The following is a 27,303-nucleotide window of genomic DNA, read 5'->3' on the forward strand; positions in this document are numbered from 1 at the left end:
TGATCCGTATTATTTAAGGAAACTATGGCAGATTGTTGGAGTGCTTGTACTCCATGTTTCCTAACCTCCGGACATTATTATTGTTAGGAAAAACAGCATTATTGGTCTGCCCGAAACTTTCTCACACCATGTCCAATAGAGATCTTATTATTATCCATTATTATGATTACATGTTAGTTCACAAAATATAGATATTTTTCATGAATGTAACATTTTTATTGAATATATCGTAAGAATATATATTTTAGTTGCCTTTTTGCTGGTCAATTGACTCTAAAATTTGACATGAAACTATTGTTGTCAGAAGATAACATACGGAATTTTATAAATTTAAATCTAGGCATTTACGCACCAACGGAAGCCCAGACCGACAGATAGTCAACCTTTTGATGAATATCGTTTAGAATTTTGTAATTATCTATATTTAGATATAAACCAAATTTCATCTGCTTAGCTTTTTGCGTTTTTGAGTTATAGAGCTCACTTCTAATCAAACTATCAGGAGACAGACTTCTGGTAAATGGATTTCGTTCAAAAAATGTTGAAATCTACAAATTTAATTGTAAAATTTGAGCCGTCTAGCTCAAAGTGTTTTTAAATTATCTGAAAGACATAGCGTCAATTTTTTTTTCTTTTTTCTTACTACAGGGGATCTGAAATCCTTAAAATATCGAGTTTTCACGACTATAATGTATTTTTGTACACGAGAAAGTAAAAGAATGTTATAATAAATGATATTATTTATTAAATATTGATATGCCAAGTTAAATATCAATGTATCATATTAAAAATTAAAAAAAAAAAGAATTGTAAGAAAGATAAAAAAAGATTAGAGAGAATAAAAGAAAAAAAAAACTAGAAATATAACGTTATTTAAATAAGACATGTTGCAATTGGAGCCAGCTGGAGTTGTCTCCCCAAAACTTTCTCGCTTACTTTCTAATAAAATTTGCCATTTGAGAGAACGTCTTGCATGGCAGTGGCGTACTATGGTTGCGAAATATTAACTTTTGGCGTGTTATCATTGGCGATTAATCCCTGGCATGTGATTAATAGTATCCGAAAATCGAATTTGCGTTTTAAACACGTTTTTTTCAACCGATTAGAACAAATTCAAAACTGCACTTATAATCATAAAATCCCATACCAATTTGACATATTTAAGTCATTGCATTTTTGAATTATCACGTTTGCATGTTTCTGAAAGTACAGACCGACAGACAGTCAACCCGTAGTTGGATTTGGTTCAAAATTTGACAGGTGTCTATACTATATGTGTTAAATTCATGTATGGAACTTTATCCACTCATCTCTCTTCGTTTTGTTTTTATCGAGTTAAATTATTTTCGAAGAGCCTGAGAGACAGAATTCCTCTAAACAGATTTTGTTCAAAATTCGATGGAAATCTAGAAATTTACTGTAGAAACCGCGCAACAAATTTCAATCGCCTAGCTCAAAGTTGAGTTTTCCTTGTCACAGACAGACGAACATTTTCCAAAAATGTGTTTTTCGAACTCAGGGAAATTAAAAACTTTGTTCTAAATTGTGTTTAACCGACTTCGCGCTGGAGTTGTGCTGGTTTGATGGAACATCAAATCTTAGGAGAGTTGACTACATGTGAGTCTTCTGTTCTTCCGGAGGCTGACTTTGCAGAATATAATTTACTTGAATAGCACTTTTTCCATGCAATTTCTGAAAGCATCTTCTGGAAAGTTTTTTGAAATTATGAGGTTTTTAATATCAGTATTACTGAAAAACCGTGGAATGTTACTACCATGGCTTTCTTTTATGTGTGTTTTAGTAGCTGTTGCCCAGGATAGAAATTATCATGAAGAAAAAAGATTGAAAGCGCTGGAAAAATATTTTATTTACGTTTATTTACCTTTCTTCTTTTGAAAAAATCTTTAAGAATAAAAAGCAGTAATAATAATATGAAGAATGCTAAAAAATACCGACAAAATAATTTATTTATGCTTATTTACATTCCTTGCTTAAAATTTGTATTGTTATTTTATTTATTTTCCAGTTTTTCTAATTTATTTTTTATTGAATTTGTTATTGGATTTTCTCTACCTTTTATTCAATGTCCTGCACTGATGTCTGGTCGTTATACATAACGTAATATAATGTCATTCCTATATAGTCAGTGCTATATATAGCAATCCTATATAGTCAGTGCTATATATAGCAATCCTATATAGTCAGTGTTATAGTTATATAGTTACCCTATCCTCAGTGTTATAGACCCCGGTACCTATAACACTGAGTTATCTAACCAGTTGGATGAGCACAAGATGGATGGAGAAGAAGAGGAAAAAAGAAAGAAAGACATGACAAGCCATCCACGAGATCAATTACATAGAATCCGAATGAGGTCACATCCTGGACAGCTATATTTAATGTTTTAGCAAAGTAATAATTAAAGGTAGGGAAAAAATACCGAAAAACAAAGGGTGACAATGGGTTGAACTTACAGAGAGATATTGATACTTACAGACGCAACCTCTTTACATTTTTGAGGCAGTTAGCTGTGAGTAAACTATATAGAGATTACTATTTGAAACGGGAAATAAAGACTGAAAAAATCGATAAATAACATTGTAAACATCTGTATGACATGCATAAACATATAAATACTCATTGTAGAATAAGAATTTTGTAGCTTCTGTCTGGTTCCTGTGGTTTTGATTTCTGTTTTTCTTTGTATGAGCGTTATAAGTTGGTTTTGTAAGTATTAAAGTCAAGAAGGAATAATGTAGGCTGATTTTGACGAGTTCCAATTTAAACTTAGATATTGAGTGATTTTGAAGAGGTCTTGGTATTTGTGAATAGGATTTACTATAACGTGGATTTTGGAGTGAGAAAGGATATTCGATGCAACTCTCCTATAGCATTTTTCTTCAAGACTTGTTTCTGGATTTCTCATGTGCCATGAGAGAGTGAGTACGCAATGGAGGGGCATAGTGAATTGGGGATCCTATCTCCCTCCAATTACAGTAAGGAGAGTTGGCCAGATGGAATCTGTGTAGATATGTTGGGAATGGGCCTGTCCAGTGAAGAACTGGACATCCACTCTGTTTCAGTTGGCCAATTTTGTCTTTATTAATGTAGCTCTACATTAATCCCTGGTTTAAGCGCACATGTATGATTATAATCATGAAGAAACTTTTTACAATTTATGAACTTCTTGTATTCTCTCTTTTACACTCATCTAAATAGCTTACAAAGTTTAAAAGCGTCATTTTCAAAGTGTTCAAATAACTATAGATTATAAAGTGAAAGGATTTCTTGTGTATAATGAATAGACATAAGCAATTTTATGGACGGACCTTTATTTTTAATAGGTGCACATAAATATCCATACTGATATGTTACAAAATACATATAAAGATTGATGTGAATTGAATAATAATTGTTGAAACAGTTTACGGTCTCAAAATTTTACAATACTTTGGTTTAGAGCTGTAATTTGAATGTACTTAAAAAAGCAATTCCTTCTAAATAGTGCTTCATTCTTTATATTACAGAATTTTAATTTGCTATAAAAACTTAAAGCGATATAAAAATATCATTTCAACAAAATTCTAAAATTCTTTCAAAATCCAACAAAATAATTGAATGGCAAATACAAATTATATATTATTATAAATCCATAAAAATCTAAGTTCATAAAAATATATACTGTTACAATTAAAAACATTATACAAAGTGCCTTATAAAGATAATAAAAGTTTTAAACGAAGTGCTGATATGCTATTCTATGAAATATATATAAGTATTAAATGCACGATTATTGGCATATTTTACATTTTTTTGTACAATAAAATTCATTATTAAATCAAACAGATAATAATAACACAGGCAACTATTTTTTGGAATTATTTGAATACTAAAAAATTCAACAAATATTTCGAATACAGTGAATTTTGTTATTTATTTTTTATTGTATTCAAGTCAATTCTGATGGCATGAAAAATAATTCTTATCATTTATTCCTTAAGCAAGAAATTTGTCGATTTTAATTTTTAAAATGAACATTTAAAAAATAATTTAACATTTTAAAGCTATGTTTATCAATCTGCGTGTTTAAAACTGTGAGTATCAAAAGTTTACACACACACAAAAACAAATTAAAGAATTCGAAAAAAGTTCATTATCACAAAAATATATAGCTCTGAAAATCCAGAAGCTATGGAAATCTCGCTGAAAAAACATTCAAAAGATCTTATTTAAAAATATATATATTTACATTCATATTTTACTTTCAGATACAGTTTTCGGAAGTGTTATGTTAGTACTTTCAAACTGTTCTTGTGGATATTACCCACAATCCATCTAACAACTTTCTTTTAGAACTGCAGAACAATGCAATAACCATATTTTTCTGGTATCGTCTGCTTGCTGTCGGCATGGCCAATGTAATTCACAGTTTCTTGTCAATGTTCCGTTGGTCAACAATTCGATTCACCTGTCAGTTTGACAGGCCTGTGACTGCTAAGCTCGCTTGATGTATCCGGAGAATCTGAGTATACACCAGGTAGCGCAGTATCACCGGATACGGTTGTGACTAAATAAAGAGTCCCATCAGCCATTTGTTGAACTTTGCGGGTAACAGTTGGAACTGTGCGTGGCTCCAAAGACTTGCTTCGTGACTTTTCTGTTGAAAGATAAATAAGAAGTTTATAATTTATGACATTAAAAACATTCAGATCAAGTTATAGACTTCCAAATCAGGATGTCTATGTATTTAAACTAATAAGTAAAAACAAAGAATCAGTCCCCGAATCCCAGTTACTTGTCTGATTTCGCCGATTTCTGTTTCCTATAAAAAACTCATGACTTTTAAAATATCATTAATGGTCCCATGTCCTCCATCCTTCACCAGTTTCGTGAGAAGTGCTTCCTTCCAATGACTATTTCATTGACTTCTGAAGCTGTCTATCAGTAGTCAATACGGATTACTGATAAATTAATAATTCTAAATGTCTTCATTGTACATTTTCCATCAGGACAAATCCTCTAATCACGGCACCAGTTTCATGAATTTTTACTTCATCTGAAAACACATCATGTGTAAATAGTCAACTGTTGTCGTTTATCCTTATCCCTTATTTCGAATTATCACAATATTTTAAAAAAAATGACACAGTTTTCAGCTTCACCAACTGAACCGAATTCCACAGTTTTATTCGTCAAACCGATGCCTTACTGTGCCCATAAATTTGTTTAATGCACTAAACTACTTTTTTAATTATATGCTTATGAATGTTGTTGATATTTATGTCAGGATTTTATTTATGGATTAATTCATTTATGGATATTTTTAATGTTTTAATCTTAACATCCGAAAATGAGCCTGTCTCTCTCTCTCTCTCTCTCTCTATATATATATATATATATATATATATATGTAATGATATTTTAACTCTAATTTCAATTTAATTAATTTTCAAGATTTTACCTTAATTTAGCCCATAGTAACTTCATTCTAAAAATATTCTCTTATTTCGTGATCCAATTCCACAGTCTCTACTTAATTAATTCAAGAGAAGCTTTGTTAAATTGTTGAATCAGCTAAAATCTAACTTTCCCACACCGCGCGTGAAGAGATAAAATACCGCTGATCATGCAAATTCTTTTTTAAAATCTACCTGTGTTTCCCCTACCTTCTCCGCACCTGTAATGAAAATCCCTATCGAAATCTCATAATACATTAGCACTGTGAATAAGTATTTTCCCTATCAAAATCATAGGTTATATAAGACCAGGGATAAAATGTCCAAGAGCTTTTTCCTCATTCCTTTCTGTGTCGTTCTGTGTGCTCGTCGCTTGTACATATGCTTGCTTCTTCATAGTGAAATAAAACGACGTCACAAAATTAAAAGTATCTTCATTGTCTTCAAACTGCATCATACTTCACAACAAATAATATTACATATATATATATATATATATATATATATATATATATATATATATATATATATATATATATACAGGGTGGTTATAATTAAACTTCCCCTATAAATTAAATAGTGTTATACAACGCAAACGGGTGAACAGATGACAAAGAAATTTGGTATATAGTCTAAACACGAGATGCGCTCACGGAAATTCGGAAAAAAAAGGTTCCAAGATATCCACCAGAGGGCGCCTTTTTCGGAAAAATATTAAATTTAGCATAATAAAAGGCCAAAACGAAGTACAGAAACAATATTAACAATCCAGAAGAAGAATCATGAGTAATAAAATGTAAAACAGGGAAAAGCTGTTAGTTTTAAGGAAAAAAATTTCGAGATTTGGATACTTGCGAAGAACAGGAAGCTTTATGCAAAACGGGTTAAGGTAAGAAATGTTTGCAAACATTGTCATGTTTTTTGTCGATGCTTCCGGCTGTAATGCTGACGATATCTTTAGTTGAAAGTGCGCTATTAGTGAATTTGTTTTACGAAAACAAGGGGAATACTTCTGCTGCAGTTCGTGAATTTCGTCATGTAAAGAACCTACGGCGTGGACAATGTCTACTAAAGGTATCCAGGCCATGATTGAAAGATTTGAAGCAACGGGGACAGTAGGAACCTGGAACAAGTCACAAACCTGTTAAGATGGCAAAGAAACGATGTTGCCATCTTTAATTAACCTTGTTGATGTCGTCAAGACAACTGTTGCCGCACAAATTTTGCAGATGAATGTGGGTGGTCACATGGCGCACCTTTCCCTAGATCGTTCTGGACACGATTAACAACTGCTTCTCGTCCTTATCTGTTCTCGTTTCTGCAACCTCAACTGTTTTTTTCCCCCTCAAACAGCGTACTGTTATTTTTTCCTTGCCTTTACTTAATGTAGTTCGATGACAAGGTGATCAAAAAACTAGTCAATAAATGTTAATATTGTTTCTGTGTCGCGTTTTGGTCGTTTATTGTGTTAAATTTAATGTTTTTCAGGAAAAGGCACCCTCTGGTAAAGGGCGCCTTTTCCCGAAATTCTTTTCTCTTTTTTCCCGAAATTCCGTGAGCGCATCTCGTGTTTAGACTATACACCGAATTTCGTTGCAATCCGTTCACCCGTTTGCGTTGTAGGATGCTGTTTATAGGGGAAGTTTAATTATAACCACCCTGTATACAACAGAATGAGTTCTAGCAAAAAATAGCCGTATATCTTAGACAGACAGACAAATGATAGTGCATATGTGTGGAGGAGTTGAAGTCTTTACATAAATTACAGTCTTTTATAAGAAGCTATAACTCCGTTTATAGCTAACTTGAAGGATTAAAGAAAAAAATTAAAAGTAGTTTTCAGATATAATTGACAACGATTCTGTGCCATGATCATTAAGAAAAGCATAGTGTAGCTTCACCGCTAAGAAGGTTAAAGCAAGAGGAAGGCGCAATTGGGAACTAGCGACTCTTTAAGATTCAAAGAGATGACCTCTCTTTTTTGGGAGTGAACGCTAAAGAATTGTTTGGTCATCAGATTAAGACAGTTAAAGTTACAATCATTACGTACAGGAAAAGGTGGGAAACCTTTTGCAATTCAGAAGTTAAGGTTGAATTAAACTGGATGTAAAATAATTAGTTTTATGAAGTGGTTAGCTGACATTAGCTAATTCCATATACACTTGCAATTTTTACCATAAGTAAAATAATGTCAGAAATAATACTTCCACTTACTTCCTTTCTCTTTTGCATTTGAACTCTTCTTCCCATTTTTTGTTTTCTTCTTTTCACCCGCGCCACCATTCCGCGTAACGTCTGGACTGACGACGTCCACACCAGGTTTCTTCCCAACCAAATCACTGGAAGATCTTCTGGCTTTTTGTCTCTGAGCATCTGAAGTGGTTAACTGGCAACCGGAATCGCTGTCAGTTCTCAGATTTTCAGAAGAAAATGCCCAACGCCTCTTCTCTTCCAGCCTCCTCGCAATTTCTTTCTGCTCTTTCTTGGATTTGGATTTCGAAGATTCGGAACCGTTTGCTTTCGTGCCGGGATCGGCCAAGTGACTAACGTCAACGTAATGAGTGGGGGACACGTGAGAGGTCTTGGAATGATTCTGGAATCTTTTAAAAGTCAGAATAATTCCATGAGCTATGTCTTTTATCTTGATGGAAGAACTGCGTTCGGTTTTCTTGGGTTTGGGTGGAGTTGGATCGAATCCATGCTTGAAAGCGGAACTGGCAGCTGCTGCTGTGGAATAATAATGTGATTCTGGCTCTTGTGGCAGCTTGTTTATCAATCTAGAGGCTCTGTTTGGCGGTGAATGAATGGAATTCAGCGGCGAAGTAAAAAGATGTCTCAAGGATTCAGGTGTAGGAGGGTTGCTGTTAGGAAATTTCCCCAAATTCCCATTCTTGGTAGCCTTTTTATTGTCTTTCCGTTTACGACTAAGGCTCGGTTCTAACATGTGGGAGTCGTAGTCTCTTAAATTTACATAGAAGCTGGAACTGTTGACGCTTGACTGGCGACTTTGCAAGGTACTTTGCTCTGAACTCGATGCATAATCACATTTAACAGACATCGAACAGGAATCCGAATAGTCTAAATCATTCATAGAAGACGACCGACCGTTAACGTAATAACTGTTACTCGGTTTCATAACGGTCCAACTGGATGTTTCAGAATCTGATGGGCATGAAGTGGTTTCTTTAAACATATCTTCATAAACATGCGATGATTCCGAACAAGGACTTGGGTTCCTGTTTGATGAAGACGATATGGATGGAGTAAATCGTTTCCCATTTTGCTTAGAAACTAATTTTGCACAAAGAGGTATATCAGCCTCCGATTCGAATTCTTGAAATTGTATTGTTGAAGCATTATGAGATTTAAAATTATTCTGAGGTCCAGTGCCGTTGGATTTCATTTCTCGTTTAGATTCTTCCTGATAGGCAGAAATATGTTCAGTTCGTGAAATATCCTGGCAGCTCTTTGATTTGGTCTTAACATTGGTATTATCAGGAGATAGTTTATTTGTATTTCGATTGTTTTGTTTCATTTCTGAAGAATTCAGAGATGGAGAACTAATAGCTAATTCATTATGAAGGGTATCAAAAGTGTTTCTTCTTTGTCTGGAACTTTTCTTTTTATCGTCTGGAGATTCATCTTCGATGTCAGAAAGCGAAACTGATTGAGCTGATTTGCATTTCGTATTGATTTCTAAAGAATTTTGTGTTCCATTGCGCTGGGCTTGAGAAGACACATGAACTGGATTGATATTAGCATATTCATTTGCAGAATTATTATTTTCCACTTTTGAAATCCTTTTTTCTGATTTTTGCAGATCAGAATAAGAATTATTTGAGATTTTTTCTTCCTTTCTATGTTCGTGAGAATTCGAATACTTGTTTGAAGATACTTCCTTTGAATTTGGAATCACACCATTACATTTATAACTTTTCTTATTCGAAGCTTTATTATTATTATCATTTTTATCTTTAGAATGTGAGTTATTTTTAGATGCTTTTCCGTTTTCTTCGATTTGAAACTGTTTTGTATCATCACTCATATTCGATTTCTTTTCACAACTCTGATTTATACGTCGATTCTCACTTTCTTTATAATTTTTTAAATTTTTCTTTCGTGATCTGTTCAGTTCCGAATCTGATGATAAGTCACTTTCATGCGATTCATATCCAGCGTAATCCTTGTCTAGAAATTCAAAAGAATCGTATTCTAACGATGCGCCATTTTCATGGATTGTGTTACCGTTAAAGTTATTATCTTCACATACAGGGTTTTTCTTGTTTGAATAAGAATTTCTTTGATTATCAGATTTTTCTTGCTTACTTTTATTAGACCCAGATGAATCAGAATTTGAAAATTCTTCTTTTTCTTCACGCTTAGATATTTCAGAGTCATTAGCGCTTTCACAGGCATGTGATGAAACATTATTATCATTTACGTATCTTTCTGTTGGGTGTTCGCTTGATTCGCAGATATTTCCATTCGAATAAGTATTATTTTCCCGCTTTGTAAAGTTGTCAGAATTTTCATATTTAACATCCTTTCCAGTTATTCCATTGACTGAAAATTGATTAGCAGTAATTTTTGTTTGCTGAGTATTGTTATCCCTTTTATTGTTGACTTCAGACGAATTTTGACTTTTAAAATGATTTTCATTTGATTTGGGATGATTAATTCCATTTTGATATTCTGTTTTATCAAGAACGTCGACAGAGTTGTAAATATGGTTCTCTTTCATCGGGAATGGTGCATTTTGGTACTCACTGTATCTTCGTTCACGTTCAGATTTATTCTTTGTTTCTTCTAGTAAATTTCTCTTTTTATGATCACAAATATCTTCCAGTGATCTCCATTCTTTGATCAAAGATATGTTAGAAGATGGACTGCAGATTCTCTCCGGGCGATCATCGTCAGATTTGTAATGAGCTTCTTCCCACGTTGTGAGATTGAAGAAAGAACTGTTGTGACTCTTTTCTAGAGGTTCTTCTACTTGTGTTTGTGCAGATTTCTGGACTTTCACAAAATGTTGGGGCTCTTTCTCCCGCCGAGAAACAAACTGTACTGTTATGACTTTCTTGTTATTATTCAAGTTGCCTGGAGGACTTTTTTCACTGCCTGTAAAACCTGAAGAAAATATAACATCATTATTATAGCACTCGGCGTTTGAGAACATGTGAGCATTCACAGTTTCAGCAAAGCTGGTGAAATGCGATGAGTTGTTTTGTCGAGATTCTTGCTTATTTATGTCATAGTGAGCATTAGGTTGCACTTTTATTTCTACAGAATTTTCATGCCCATGTTTCGTAGGTCTTAGAAAAGGATCTTCAAAGCTGTCTTGTTCTTGAAATGTTCCAGAATCTTCTGGTTCAAATTCTATTTCTTGATATTCCCAAGAACAGTCATCGTCCACAGTTGAGTTTACTTTATTTTTCTCTGTTTGATAGTTATTCTCATAAGGAGATGGAATATCTTGAAAGGCTTTCTTCTCTGAATCAAATCCTGAAAGTAAATGAGAAAATATTTACACACGCACACATATATATAACAGAAAATTATTGATAATTATTTGCTCCAAAAATGTATCAAATAGAATAATTTCAAAATTAAATTAAATTTTAACCCAAATTCAAGTCTAGATGAGAAATATTTTATTTCATATAATTTAGGAGTATGAATTTTAATCCGAGGATCATATGAAGAGGACGATGAAGGTATATGTTCCACAGTAGGAAATTTAACATACGATTTCGGCTGTCTTTCTCAGATTAAAAAAATTTTGAAGAAGTTGTATGGATTTAAAAAAAAAATTGTATTCAATTATTCATTATCAAAGGCAGGAATCCATAAGTGTTTTTATCTTTATATTCATGTAATGATATTTTAAGCTCTTAATTTCAATTTAATTAGTTTCCAAGATTTTATCTTAATTTAGCCCATAGTAAGTTCATTCTCTTATTTCGTGATCCAATTCCACTTTCTCTACTTAATTAATTCAAGAGAAGCTTTATAAAATTGCTGCATCGGCTAAACGCCGACCCTTTCACACGCTCGGTGTGCAGGGGTAAAAAATGTCCAATAAGCACATTCTTTTTAAAAGATCCCTGTGTTTCCTTTACATGTGATTGACATGCGTCAGAAATCGCTGTCAGAATCTTATTAATATATTGCTACAGAATGAACTGTGAAGAAATATTTTCTCTATCAAAATCTAAGGTTATATAAGACGAGGGATAATTTATTTCTCGCTTTTTCCCCACTTCTGCTTTCGTGCTGCGTCTCTGCTTGTCAATAATTATGCTTTTCCGATGGATTAAAATATGAATTTAAAAATGTAAAAAGTCTTTTCACTGTCTTCAAAACTGCATCTTGCTTCAGATAAAATAATGCTTAAATATTAAAGAGCCGACAGGATTCGAAATCTGTTACATGCATATATTTTATTTCTATACTTTAAATTTTATTAAATTTTAATTACTTCATATAAAGTGAATTTAACCTATTAACTTAGAAATAGTGAATTATTGTCTAAGAAGAGCGGGACTAATGATAGCAGTAATCAAAGCTTTGTCTCACTTTGAAAAAAAATCACGTACTAGAATGAATATAGTTTAGGTATTTAATTAAATTAATGAAGATTTTGGCTACGCAGGTGAAGAAAAAAGTGAATATTATCTCAGTATTCGCTGCACCTCAAATGAGCATGCGCACATTATCAACCAGGTAATGTAGGCAACTGTCTAAAGACCCCCAATTTTGGACGACCAGAGATTTTTTTTAGGCATTTTCAGGGTTATCGAATTTTATGCCTTCAATTGATTTATAATGTTAGAATAATTAATTAAGTATAACGCATTCAAATTTGTTAAAATTAAAATCAATTGAATTTAGGTATACTATTTTAAGGCTTTTAATACTTTCAAAATCATTAGCAAAACAGTAATTGCATTTGGTTCAGTGACTTGCAAATCAATAAACAATCATTGTATTTGAATATTTAAAATTAATTTAAAAATTTTGTCATTCCCTCCTTTATTCTGTTTATAAGCTATTTCTTATACGCAAAATATTAAAACTAACTCTCTTGAAGATGGCGTGCAATCAAATGATTTGCTATTTCAGTTTGTCGTAATAAATAGTATTTATAAATTGGCTTATATAGAAATTGAAATCTATAAAATATATCAGATTCCGACAGCTTGAAAGGGGCCCCGTAACTTGCACTACCTTAGGACTCTTATAGAGCTTAACCAGGCCCTGTAAATGAACATATAATTATCATGCCTTATGAAAGATTAATAAAATTAGAGGAAACCAAAATAAAATTCCATATAATTCACTAATTTTTACTATGGAGTTTTTTTAACTTTTATATAAAAAAAACTAAAATTAAGGATGAATGCTCTATTTCCTTCATCTGATTTTTACAATCCATTAATCATTTTAAATGACTAATGCAGGTGTGGAAATATAACACAAATCTCAAAATGCAAATTCCTTTAAGTTATGCTCTCCTCATAAGAATGACCCTATTTAAATTCGAACAATCGAATGACAAAAGATTTGTGCATTATAATCTTTATTGAGACACCTGCCTTGTACTTGCTCATACCCTGATTGGGAACAATGCTTTTAGCACATTTTGTTCAAATGATATGGTACCATCACTCCTCGTTTTTGATCGTTGTTGACATTTCAATTATATTTTAATACTACAATATAAAACAATAAGGCAACTATTGTATAAATATTCTTATATTTATATAAATTTAATTAGAACAGATATTTAAAAATGCACCTTTAATAGTGTAATAAAATGCAATAATTTTTATTTTTGATTTTTTTTCTTGCATCTTTAATGTATTTTATATATATATATATAGGAATTTCGAAGTCATTTTTTTTCTCACAAATTCACTACCAGGTAGCACCACCAATAAGGAATAAAAATTTAATTAATTGAAAATTAAGTTTTGTATTTATTCGATTAATTAAAATTAAATTCTAAAAACATTAAAATAGTTTATTATCATCAAAAACATAGAAATGACCAAAATTTCAAAACTACTTTCATCAAGAACACAGAGGAAAATTTATTACCGAAGCCCATCTTCACGAATACTAAGCAAATTAAAGTATATAAAAATAAATTTATAACAAAAAGTATTTAAAAACACATTTTTAATTGTGAATTAAATGACAGAATTTTATTTTAATTAGTTTCTACTTTTTAATCTTAAGATATAATGTTTCTCAATTAAGTATTAAATTAGTGTTGCATTATAAAGTATATACAAGCACACGACGTTTCAACCTCTTAACCTTTGAGACAAAAAGGTTCTCAACTTTTTAATCCCTCTTACCTCTTGATTAATTTCTCTTAAGTAACTCCCCCTAGTTAATTTCTATTTGCCATTTCTTTAATTTTAATTCTACTTAGTTCATTTCTACTAAATAACTCTCACTTACTCTCTTTTAAACTTCGTTGGTGCAAAGAAGGAATAAAGGAAACTTTGAAAGAATTTAATTAGCATAAGAATCAAATGACTTGAATTAATTTAATATCATTTGATTGCATTTGATAGACTAATTTATATTTGCATTTACATTTTATATTATTTTTATAATAAGTTACATACTAACACGCCAGAACACAGGATTGAAACAATTTCTCCTTAACTAATTATTAAAGTTAATGATTACTTATCATGATAATCACTTTTTTTAAATGAAAGAAATTCTTATGAGATTCTTAGACTTGTTTCATGGAAATGAATTTTTATAACATTAATGAAGACAAATGAAATCTCATGTCTGGAGCTACAATTTATTTATTTATTTATTATTAATATATGTGCTAAACAAACGCTCTGTGTTGTTGAAAAAAAATTAAATATTTTTTTGAATTATTTGTGACTTATGGCTCTTTACAAGCCCGCTAACAGTTATCTGACAGAAATTTAAGCAGAGTGAGCGTTTCTTTTTTTGCAGTAGCGCCAACTAGGGCCAGGAGTACGACATAGCTACTTCATGCGTGACATTCGTTTGCACAACCCCTTTTTACAGGGGGTAGGGGCACATTCACACACCTCACAGATAGAACACATAACAACCATGGCCGAACTGGGACGTCCAGATCTCGGGGAAGACGCACTACCCCTATGTCAGGACGCCGGCATTTTACTGAATGGTAATACTAAATGATTCTTAGTACCTTTCTTTCACTGTTATACATAAAGTTTTCCATTTTCACAGGAATTCGTTGGAAAAAATTTTACAACTAAATATTTATGATTTCAGTTTTTATCTTTTATATTTCTTATTATTAATATTACATTCTGCTGCTCCCAACTGATCCGCCGTATGCTTCTAAGGTTACTTGCACCAAGGATTTTTTAAAAATATTTTCATTTTTTTTTATTATTTTTTTTATTTATTTATTTATTATTAATATTATTATTATTATTATTTATTTATTATTTTATTTATTTATTTATTTTTTGTTCTAAGACATTAGAAATTAAGTGAAAAATCAAATACAAAATTTCATTTTTACAAACATAAAACAGCGAAAATGAAACAAAAATTACGATTTAAAAAAATTGTTAAAATATATCTCTTATTTAAATCTCTATCCCTTAACTCAATACACCCCAAAAAGAGTTTTGTGCCATGTAACTCAAAGCAATCTAGGCAGATGATATTTTTATTCAATTTTTGGATGATTTATGAGCAACTAAAGAAGTTCACAAGGGATCTATGGTTTAAAAATATTGGAATGTCTTTACAGAGGGAAAAAGATGACTTTTCTAAACACCTAATTTTAAAATCATACATTATTGGAACTGATTACAGCTATCGTAAAGTAAAATCAGTGGCAGTGGTCTTCCAAAACGTTTGTGCATACTAATAAAGGTATCATAGCATTTTAATGGAATTTAACGAACAAAATTCAATGCTTCTTGCTTGTATTACGAACTATGCGCCTAAACAAGTATCTAAAAAAAAAAAAGATTTTGCAAGAGCATATAAAACATTATTCCGATTTAAAAAAATCCCGCCAAAATATATTTTATTTCCCCTGTTATAATATGCAAACGATTAATGAAAGAGAAATGAGGAAAAGCAGCTTTATAATAAGCTGGCTAAATGAGAAACATTTCCTTCATTCGAATATTAAAATAAAATGAAAACAATCAGAAGAAACAGTAGTAAATAGGATGAAAAGAAGGAAAAAAAAGCAGTTTTTTTATATTTAGGAATACATTGTTCTCATTGCAGCTCTTAGAAGACCGTTTCTCCCTGAGTACTTATTTCCTGCTGGAATCATAACGACCCATGGCGTCGCTTTGGATTAATTAGTTTTAATTACAAACATGCAGTGATAATTCAGGAAGTAATAAACGGTTTTTCTGCCCTATCTACGATTTCAGAATGTGTTTATGACACAGAATTTGCTTCCTGTTTTAATTGCGGATGAATTAATGAATATTTTAATATGCCGTTAGTAAACATCATGAATTATTGGTAGAAAAGTCGATAAACGTTACCAAAGAAGCTAAAAAACTCTCATGTTTTAAAATAATACAAGGCATGATGCAGCTTTGCAGCCCCAATAAACCAGACGCCACTCAATGAGCTAAAATTTTGAAATTTTCTGCAATTATTAGCAATCATATTCAACTGACCTTGATAACAATCACTGCTTGTCTCAATGACAAATTTTAGATCCTAATCATCAGATAATAAATCACTTTAATTAAATTTTTGTTATATGTGAATAGCGCCACCTGGCGGTGAATTTTGAAAAGAAAACTATAAATAATATTTATAATAAAGAGCTATGGAATAAAATGAAAGAATAGAAAAAAAAATGAAAATACTTTCTAATTTTTAGTACATTTATAAAAATGATTTTTTTTTAAAAAATGCTTTTAATAAACTTATTTTCAAAAAAGATATATATAAAGAGTTTCAAATGGCATCGATAAATTCTTCATATTATAAAATATTAAAATTTTGTCTTGATGTTTACCTTGACAAACAGATTCTTTTGTCTCCTTGTATGTCTTCTTTGGAACAACCATCTCCTGAGAGGTATCCGATAGAGACTCGGAGCTGGTTTCTTCGGGATCCGACGCATTCAGCTGGTTGTCGAGAGAAATGGTTTCAGGATCATCTGGAAGAGATAAAATCACATCAAGAAATGGATTTCAGAGGATTCCTCGCCTATAACTGACATAATCTGCTAAAATATGATATTCAAAACAATCATATTTACTCTAAATGCAGAATATTTTTATGACTTAAATATGTAAATCAATTTGGCATTCTGATTTTTCAATATCTGTGATATTTGGATACTGTTGGCGACGACGAAAGGACGCTTGGCGCAATCTTTGAGATACGAAAGATTGCATCGGTTGAAATAATAATACGAAATATGCAGTCTTTCGCATCAGGTGAAATAAAGGAGGATGAATGTAAACCACCAGAAGGAGGAAATAATTTGTCTGGTCTGCTTTGTTATTTTGAATTTGGCATTACTTTTAACTAAATAATTTTTATGAAGTTAAATTTTGTTCACGAATTTAGTTTTAGTCTTGTGAAACATATAGGATGTCCATAATTTTAATGTTTGTAAAGCTTGTAATAAAAACTATGATTGCAGCAAGTTCATGAAATTCGGAAAGTAACATAACGAGAAGATGGGAATTCTATCCAGCACAATTTTTTTAATGCAAGGTGGGGCTTTTTCACGCATAATCTGCTGTAGGAAACAAGTGCTCCACTGCCATTTCACTGCCCTAGAACACAAAAGATCATGATTAACAGATTATGTTCAATATTCAGAGGATGTGTTCAGCATATTGTTCGAAATCCAGAATTTCAATAAACGCCAAGGAGATATCTCTCAGTATTCTGTACAAATTGGGTAGAGATCGAATAATTAGCCATTATCTTCCCACAAGATCCTCCACTCAATTCAATTTGTCTTAGTTTCATTTAAGGTTGCAATCAATATTATAAGTGTAAACAGCGAGAATGGCCTACCTGAAACTTTCTAGCATAAGTCCTGTTACTGTCTTATCCCCCCTCCACCTCCCACATAAAATTGTGAACTTTTGCAAGGCTTAAACTGCTCTGTATGACATTGGCGAATATTGGCTGCAAAATATAGATCGTTGGCTGACATTTTTACTGAATATATTGTGCGAAAATGCGTTTTGGACACCTTTCTACCAACTGAGAGGCCAAAATTTGACCCGTCACATACCGAATTTCATTGATTTAAATTATTATGTTTATGAGTTATTATACTTACATATGCAAATGCTTCCGTTCAAAATTTTATTAAAAATCTCCAAATTTGGTTTACATACAAAATTTCATTTGTATAGTTCAAAGAATTTTGGAGTTATCTTGTTCATAAACAGACAGACAAACATAATGCTAATTGAAAGAAAAAATTAGGATGTGTGTGTGAAACATAAGATTCATCCAACTTTCGAAAGTTTGAATTTTTTGGACTGCAATATTTCCTCTTTAATTCGTAAGCGAGAAAGTAAAAACTGATCTCATAATTCGGAATTAATTTTTCTAAGATCCTAATAATAGCTCATTGCATATTTTCAGTAAGGTTTTGTTGTCTCATTTTTCATATCATTACACATCATATTTTAAATAATTATTCTGTGTGTTTTTTTTCTTTCCTTATTCAATATTTAAAAGCATTTTATTCAACCAAAATTCTAAAAATAAGATTGAAGCAGTAATCAAAAATAAATTAAAAAGCAATTCAATAACGACGACGAAACGTTATTAAGGTCAAAATGTCTTTGCTCCAAATTTTGAAGCAATTAAACACAAATTCGACTAAAGCAGAGCAGCGCGAAGACGAAAAAGTAAATAAGTATATCACTTCCTTTCAATGAATTTCTAGATGTATAAAGTTCTTTTAATAACCATTTAATACGTATACACTTAAAATAAATCATAAACAATGAGTTGATAATTACTAAAAATGGAGAAAATTGCGGAATTAAAAAAAATAAACTGCGCATTTGGAATACCAAAGAAGATTGCTAATATTGCTTTCATAATTATTTCGAAATTTTTTTCTAGAATTTTATAAATAAATAACATGAAATGCAAATTCAGCTACGTTAAACAAATCAATTTTGCCACAGAATTTCCAATAAATTCCGTTTCGAAATTATTTTAATGATATAATTATTACCAAGATTGCATCATGTATTCAAATGCTCTTAATCAATATCAACATTTGGAGTAATTGCATTGTTAAAAATATAAAAAAATTGTAGTCCATTGCTTAAAAACAGTACATAATTGACTTGTCTGACAAAGAATATTTTAAAGTTTTCAATAACAATTTATAAATTGTCGGAAAAATGTTGATCAACGATGTCGAATATAAAATACAATGCAAATTACTTTTGGTCGCCTTTTTTTAATTAAAATCTCAAACAATATAATTCATTTTCATTTTTTTCTGAATGTTTATATTAGATTTGTTAGAAGAATTAAAATGAAGAAGAAAATATCTTTTCTTGGATAGGTATTTTATCAAAATAAAACGAACCTACGCAATCGAAATGAAAAATGGTAACGCTCAAATAATCTGTCGTAATAATGCTTCATTTCTTTGCTTATTTTTTTCGATTGTCTAATCCTTTTCTATGTTTTTTAAGGTGTACGTACACAGTAGATTTTTTTTTTTAATTTTAACTTTAAAAATCCAGTTTTTTCACAGTAGGTCATTAATATATGTTTAAACTCATTTCAGTGAGAAAAAACCATATTACACAAATTATCAATTAATTAAATAATATTTAATGAGTTAATAAGCATATTTTTTTAAATTTGGTATCTTAAATTCTAATTTGTATAGAACACAATTCTAGTTAGAAATGATGCCTAATATGAGTCTTCATGTTGTCTGCCTCAATCAAGTTATAAAAATAAATAGTTTTTTTAACTATTTTTTCATTAACGATGAATAGAAAAAGCGAGATTTTTTCTGTCATTTTAACTTTTAAATAGCTATTAAAAATTTATTTCTATAAACATACCTTTGATTTAGGCACAAAACATCCGCTGTTTCATACAGAGTATTTTGATATATAAATAATTATATTTGGTTAATTTTTTGTTGAGTTATGATTGTTTGAATGAAGCAACATAGTGGAAAAATATCACTCTTCATAAAATGAGTTTTAAAAAAACTGTAACTAGAGTTTTCAATGAAAGCACCTCAAGAAAAATAATTATGACTCGAGAAATATTTCGCTTATTGACAACATCCTGGTATCATTTGGAAGCTAAAGAATCAGAGAACATTATCTATACTTATAATAAAGCTCAATGTGTGTGTGTGTGTGTGTGTGTGTTGGCGCTCTACAGGCCAGGTCATTTGACATACAGCTATCAAATTTGGTACATGTATACCTTAGAGGTCGGGAATGTGCACCTGGGGTCCCTTTTTTTGAAATTTTAATTAGAATTTTAATTATTAATTAAAAACTAACTTTCCCGCCAAAAAAATCTTCCATTTTCCCCACCGCCAACTTTTCCGCCAAAAAAATCTTCCATTATCCCCAGCGCCAAACGAGAAAGGCTTCAGTTATTTTTTCTCCCAACAGTAATGAGGCTAGGGTTAGTATTTTTCGGCGGATTATTTCAAACGATTCTGTTTATTTTCTTAATGTTTGATGCATTTAAAATTAAACATTGTTAATTAATCGATCCTTCAGATTCATTCTGAAGAACTTTTGAATAAAAATAAAACAGAATAAAGGAAATTAAAAATTTCTAATCCGCATACCGTTACCCCAACTGGCGTAGAAAAAAAATCACGTATTTGCGTTACGTAACTGGCGTTAAAAATTCACGCATGCGCTTTGTGTTCTGAATTCCGCATTGTGTTGACGAATTATTATCAACCGATGCGGACTGGATTTAAATTTTTTTTAGGTTCGTTGCATGTTTTTGTAATTAAAATGTATTTATGTTAGTTATATATTTTTTGTATATGCTTATAGTATTAAGTGCATCGTTTTTTAAGTAGTTTTTAAAACCTGTTTTAAACCGTCTATTTTAAACGATTCGTTTCATTTTCTTAGTGTTTGATGCATTTAAAAGTAAACATTGTTAATGAATCGATCTGCTCATGATGAATCTAAGAAAATTTTGTTGACAAATTCTTGAGATAATACGTAAATTGAAAAGGATATTCTTTAGTGCCCATAAAGTTTAAACGCTGAGTGACTCTATTTTCATTAATCAGATTATAAAAAAATTCTTTGTTTCAGTAAAAAATATTATTATATTAATTGCAGATTAATTCTTTCCACTTAAATTTAAAACATAAATTCTACGGGTGTTAACAGAAAATTAGAGAGATACATATTACGTTATGACTGAAGGCCTTTATAATATTATGAGTGAATTATATGACTATCAAAATTTGAAGTTTTAAAAAATTTTGATGAAGAAGCTATTAAAGTAGGAATTGCATAAAATATTTAAATATAAAAATTTTAATGAGCATTAAGATTTTGCGAACCGGTTGGTCGACAAATTCTTGAGATATTACATAAATTAAGAAAGATATTTTTTAGTTCCCATAAGGTTTAAATGCTCAGTGACTCTGTTTTCGTTAATCATGTTATTAAAAAAATTAACATTTATTGACGAACACGAACACACTGATATTCACCGTTACTCTGATTAGATATTATAAAATCTGAATAGATAAACATAAACGTGTAAACAGCTGTGCGCCGGTTTCTATGGCAACACAGCTGGAAAGGGAAAAGAAGTTTCCGAAGAAAATTCACGCATACGCATTGTTCTGATTGTTGTCATGACAACCACTTTCAACAGACGATTTAAATTATTTTTAGGTGAGTTACATGCTTTTGTAAGTAAATTGTATTTATGTTAGTTATATATTTTTTGTATGTGCTTATAGTTTTAAGTACATCGTTTTTTAAGTAGTTTTTTTTAAACCTGTTTTCAATGATTTAAATTATTTTTAGGTTAGTTGCATGCTTTTGTAATTAAATTGTATTTACGTTAGTTATATATTTTTTGTATATGCTTATAGTTTTAAGTACATCGTTTTTTAAGTAGTTTTTTTAAACCTGTTTTAGACCGATTATTTTAAACGATTCATTTTATTTTCTTAGTGTTTGATGCATTTAAAAGTAAACATTGTTCATTAATCGATCTGTTCATGATGAATCTGCGAAAATTTTGTTGACAAATTCTTGAGATATTACATAAATTAAGAAAGATATTCTTTAGTGCCCATAAAGTTTAAACGCTCAGTGACTCTATTATCAGTAATCATATTATTAAAAAAAATGCTTTGTTTCAGTAAAAAATATTATTATATTAATTGCAGATGAATCATTTAAACTTTAATTTAAAGCATAAATTCTACAGAGGGGTAACAGAAAATTAGAGAGATACATATCAAGTTATGACTGAAGGCCTTTATAATATTATGAGTGAATTATATGACTATCAAAATTTGAAGTTTTAAAATATTTTGCTGAAGAATCTATTAAAGTTGGAATTGCATAAAATATTTAATTATTAAAATTTTAACGAACATTAAGATTGGCGAACCGGCTGGTCGCCAAAGGCGGCTAGTTAAACAATAAAAAAAATATTCGATATTTTGAACGATTTTCGTAGTTTCAAGTGTGTACATACACCTTAAATTTTATCTATATTTTATTTTAATTATATTTTAAGTTTAATCAATTCAGTCGACTCAACTATTAAAGCTGGATTAAGCTCTATAGATACCTGTAGGCAGTACAAGTTTCGAAACCTCCTTTCAACTTCCAAAAAAAATGATTATTACTAAATCATTGTTACTAATATGATGAGCGAGTAGTTAATCATCGAAGAAAACTAGTTAACTCTTTAGTTTCTATCGGTTAATAAGAAGGCTTACAATAGAAATCTTTAAAAAAAAAAAAAAAAAAAAAAAGGAGAACTTGTGTTTTGTAAAGAAGTTTGCTATATTGCAACTGCTGAACATAAAAAGTTAAATCAACTACAAATCACTTTTGAATCTTATTATCGTTTAAAAATGCCAAATACATATTCAAAAAATATTCATCACGCAATTCTGGAGTTATAAAAGTATCATTAAGCTATAATTTCATCTCGTATCTCTACTAATAATAAAGACTAATATGTGTGTGTCGGTGCTGTATAGACTAAACCGTTTAACCTGTAGCTATTAAACTTGGCAAATATATATTCTGGTAGGTAGAAATATGCACCTCGGTGAAAATTTTCTAAATTTTAACTAGAATTTTAATTAATGGGAAATCAAGCTAAATTTTGATAAATTATTTTTTCACGGTAAGTTCCGAAAATAATATTGCACAAAAACTGTTTTTACGCCGTTTCAAAATTTATAAATTTAATTTTTAATTATAACAATTTAATACTTATGCAAATTTTTCTTGATTTTTCGGCATTTTTTTGCCTTAATTTCTAGCAATACATTGCACGGTTACCATGATATTCAACCCATTTTCACGGTTTCCTCAAATATTTAATAGATGAAATTTCTTTCATTGCTATAAGCTAAGAAAAATGGATTCTATGTAATATCTGAGCAGTTTCAAGACAAATAAAAAGTGAATATGCAATACTGTAGACGTTAGAAGAGATATGAGCTGGACAATAGAGCTTTTAATAATGCTATGATATCATGGGACTGGTCTCCATTAAGGAAGTTAAGACTATTTAAACAAACTGGTTTTAATATGTGATAATTTAACAAAATCATATGCATGAAATTACGTTTAAATGTATTAGTTGAAATTAAATATAACTGAAATTCCTGGTCGTCAATGACGGCTAGTTCCTAATAAGACCAGGAGGAGTAGTCAGCCCAAAACTTTCCCTATACTTTATAATAAGAGCATTATCTCAGAGAAAGCTTTGCATGGAACTGGAGTACAATAATTGAAAAGTATTTACCTTTAGAATTTAGTGTTTTTACTTAATCTACTATATAATCCATCGATAGTTTTCTGACGATTAATCCCTGACATGCGGTTGATATAACCAAAAATCAAATTTTTATTTTAAATGCATATTTTCCAACAGATGGAAACAAAAAATTCACACAAAATAACTCATGTAGTTACAAATTCCCATGCCAAATTTCATATGTTTTAGTCATTCGTTTTGAAGTACCATATTTACATGTTTACAGATCGACAGGCTGTCCACCTTTTGCTGAATTTGGCTCGAAATTTGATAAAGATACTAAATCTGTAAAAAGAATTTTATTTATACAACTAACTCCTTTATATATAGTTATATAAACCAGAGGGAAAAGGTCTTTCAAAAACTTTCTTCCTTAAAAATAATAAATGTGTTATCCTAGAGAATGCCTTGCAAGTCATTAGCGTATAACAGTTAAGAAAATTTGTTGTGTCGTTGTTTCTTATGGCACTTCCATGGACAAGCCCGCTGTTGCGAAGACAGCGATTTTAAGCCGATGGGGGAGCGTCTCTTATCTTTTTTAGCAGCGCCAACTAGGGCCAAGAGTACGGCTTTGCTACTCACGCATCACTCATTCGCTTGCACAACCCCTTTTTACAGGAGGGCACATTCACACATCTCACAGATAGAACAGCAAGAAAAACCATCCCCGAACCGGGAAGCCCAGATCACGGGGAAGACGCGCTACCCCTATGCCAGGACGGTGGCAGAGTTAAGAAATATTAAGCTTTGGCTTGAATTTAGCATTTCTGCCGAATCTATCGAGCAATTCTTGGGCATTTTTATTTAGTGATTGGCCCCTGGCATGCGGTTAAAAGTATTCGAAAATCGAATTTCCCAACTGATAAGCATTTAGGCGTTTTTTCCAATCGGTTGAAGCAAAAATCTGACACAAAATTACACTTATAGTCAAAAAACCCACACCAGATTTGATATATTTAAGTCATTGCACTTACATTTTCTGTAAGCACATATCGGCAGACGGTTAACAACTTTTTGGATTTCGCTCGATAAGCAATACGTCTATGCCTAACATTGGTGGGCCGCGGTGGCCTAGTGGTAAGGTTTCAGGTTCGAGACCCGATTCCACCGAAGAACCGTTGTGTAAGCGGGTGTGGTGCACGATAAAACGTTCTGGCCAAACGTCCTCCCGCTGGTGTGGCGTGGTGGGGAGAGGGTGGTGCCAGCTCAGGTGACGTCCTCGACATCTGACTGCGGTTTAAAATGACGAGGTCCATCCCAAAACAGCCCTAGTGTTGCTTTAAAACGGGACGTTAATATAACAAAACTAAACTAAGCCTGTCTTTGGATATTTATTATTGTGTTAACATATATTTGAACAGCTTGACAAACATACCTCCTCTGAACGGATTTTGCGCAAAATTTTATAGAAGTTTACAAATTTGGTTTAAAGACTATATACCGAATTTCATCCATTTTACTCAAAGCGTTTCTGAATTCTCTTTGTCACAGACGGATAGACAGACACAGAGTTTTTCGAACCCAGGGAGGTCTGAAATGTGCAGATTCATCAAATACTCGAATTCGAATTTTTGACGATTACAACGCTTTCTCTATACTTAGTACACGAGAAAGTAATAATTCGAAAATCGTTTAAAAAAATGTTTCTTAAATCAAAAATTATTTTTACTTCTTCATCATAACCTCTTTTTTCTCTCTTTTTGGGGTTGGATGTGTTTTACTAAATAGAAACCACTTATTTCAAAAAAAAAAAAAAATTATGACAGCCGAAAAACAGGCTACCTCCCACCTTTCAGCGAAGCGCATTGTTAACTGCGCGCTGATTTTGGGTTATATTAACATGCAATTGACCTATCCCAACCGGCAGAATGAAGTAGGCACCAGAAATGCAATCGACATCAATGCGTTTCCGATTGTCAATAAAGCACATCCTATGGAAAGACTCCCTCAGAGTACAGATGGTTATAAATTCTCATTGCTATTGTCGCTTGTATTATGGCACTTTGGCCCTGAAGTTCAAAAGCGGGAAGATTCGCTGAACCGTGACCTTAAGGGGTAAATTCTCTCTCTCATTTTTTTATTATTACTTGTTTCCATCTCTCCGTAACAATGGTCCCGACTGCACGGCTATCATTTCGATTGGAACAAAAACACGCTGCTTTTCTTGGAAGTGTGTTTGCACAAGAATGCAGCACGCTTTCTAATCGGGTGACTCACAGTGAAAAGTTTGTGGTCAAACCGTTTATCTGTTCTAAACAGTTATAAAACAAAATTCAGCCAACGACAGAATGGTTTAAAGTTCAATATAAAGTTTGTAGAAATGGGAAGAATTATAAAAAGTAAAAATGGGATAAATCGTTTTGCTCTAAAAATTCCAGAATAATATTCTATGAATTGGTTTGATATTAAATTTTTCAACAAAAAGCTTGCAATAAAGCATTGTTCACTTCATGTTTTCAAATGCATAAATAGCGATTTGATGTTATTAAATCTATAAAATTAATAAAGTAACACAGTTTTAGGTTGAAAATCGATATAAACAATAATAAAAAGAAAATTTTGATTAATAAAATAGTTATCAACATTACTATTAATCTAAGGGCTTCTATTTGGAAGTAGACAAAGAGAAAAAAGATGACACTTGAGAAAAAATTAAATTAATGGAATTGTTTATTTTTAATTAATAAAATTATATATTCTTAAAGAAATAAACTTTCAGTTTTTTTTCTATTAATTTCCCATAATACTCTCTAAGTTGCAATAAAGAATTCATTTTACTAATCTTTCTGATTACTTCCGCTTGCTAATAAATGGGGAAGTCCTGATAACTAGTAAATAATTAAACTGTCACTTAGTGGAATCCTGGTGTCAAATTCGAATTGTATAGGTTCGGAATGACAGATTTTTTAAAGCAAAAATTTTCAGCACACTGAATAAATATTCATTCATTTGATTAATGAAATTCATTATAATCATTCCATTTTATTAACTTTGAAGTTGGAAAAATAGGAAAATATTGCGATAATGTATTAAACAGAAGGATTCCATTTTTAAACACACAAACAAAACATAAAAACACCACAAACGTTTAATTGAAATATAATTTATTTCATAAAGTTAAAGTTACATCATTTTTAGGAAGATAATATAAATTATGATATAAGATAATTATATGATCTGAGTTTTATTAAACATGATCATTTGACTTTTGGTTAACTTTTTGTGATTACTTCTTATTACAAAAGCGGAATTTTAGAATCTTGCAGAATTGGTATTGTTAATATGAATGTATTTATTAAAATTCAATAGTAGGATTTTAAAACTTGCAATATTATGCCAATTTTTTCCTTTGTTAAAAATAAATATTGCCATTAATTGTACCGAATAAAAATGTTCAATATACATGTGAGGAAAACAATATTTACACTTTTTCTAAAAGAATTATATATATCACTGGAAGCAAGTTATTTTTCATGTATTGCTTAAATTGGTTAATAATGTTTAATAGTTTTCTAGGAAAAATAAAAAAAAATTATTTCAAATTTTATTCAACGGTAAAACCTGAATTATTACCTGAAATCTTACCTGAAAAAAAAGATTTATGCTTTTCATATTTCCGAATTTTATGCTTATGTTTATTTAAATTTTCCTCTTCTAAAAAAAAAAAAATGCTATTATCTACATTTGTAATAATTATTCCTCTGAAAAATGCTAAGCAAAGATCATAAAATTGCATTTTATCGAGCAAATTAGTCAACATTAGAAAATTAAATGTAATTTAATAAATTCTTCATATTGAACT

The 27,303-nt window shown here is 30.9% G+C and overlaps 1 protein-coding gene across 5 annotated transcripts in view; it reads right to left on the reverse strand.

Moving 5' to 3' along the window:
* Nucleotides 1–3,330: 3,330 nt before the first annotated feature.
* LOC129965643 (probable cyclin-dependent serine/threonine-protein kinase DDB_G0292550) overlaps nucleotides 3,331–27,303 on the reverse strand; it is a 92,727-nt gene continuing 68,754 nt past the window's right edge. For 2 of the 5 annotated variants that reach the window (XM_056079724.1, XM_056079723.1), the window contains 3 exons: nucleotides 16,492–16,635; nucleotides 7,671–10,958; nucleotides 3,331–4,657 (listed from right to left, as the gene is read on the reverse strand). In XM_056079724.1, coding sequence (XP_055935699.1) covers nucleotides 4,452–4,657; nucleotides 7,671–10,958; nucleotides 16,492–16,635 — 3,638 coding nt within the window. In that variant the 3' untranslated portion in view covers nucleotides 3,331–4,451. The remainder of the gene's footprint in view (nucleotides 4,658–7,670; nucleotides 10,959–16,491; nucleotides 16,636–27,303) is intronic. The other 3 variants (XM_056079721.1, XM_056079722.1, XM_056079720.1) reach the window with 2 other exon arrangements.

The sequence above is a fragment of the Argiope bruennichi genome, chromosome 4 (genome assembly GCF_947563725.1).
Source record: "Argiope bruennichi chromosome 4, qqArgBrue1.1, whole genome shotgun sequence".
Lineage (NCBI taxonomy): Eukaryota > Metazoa > Arthropoda > Arachnida > Araneae > Araneidae > Argiope > Argiope bruennichi.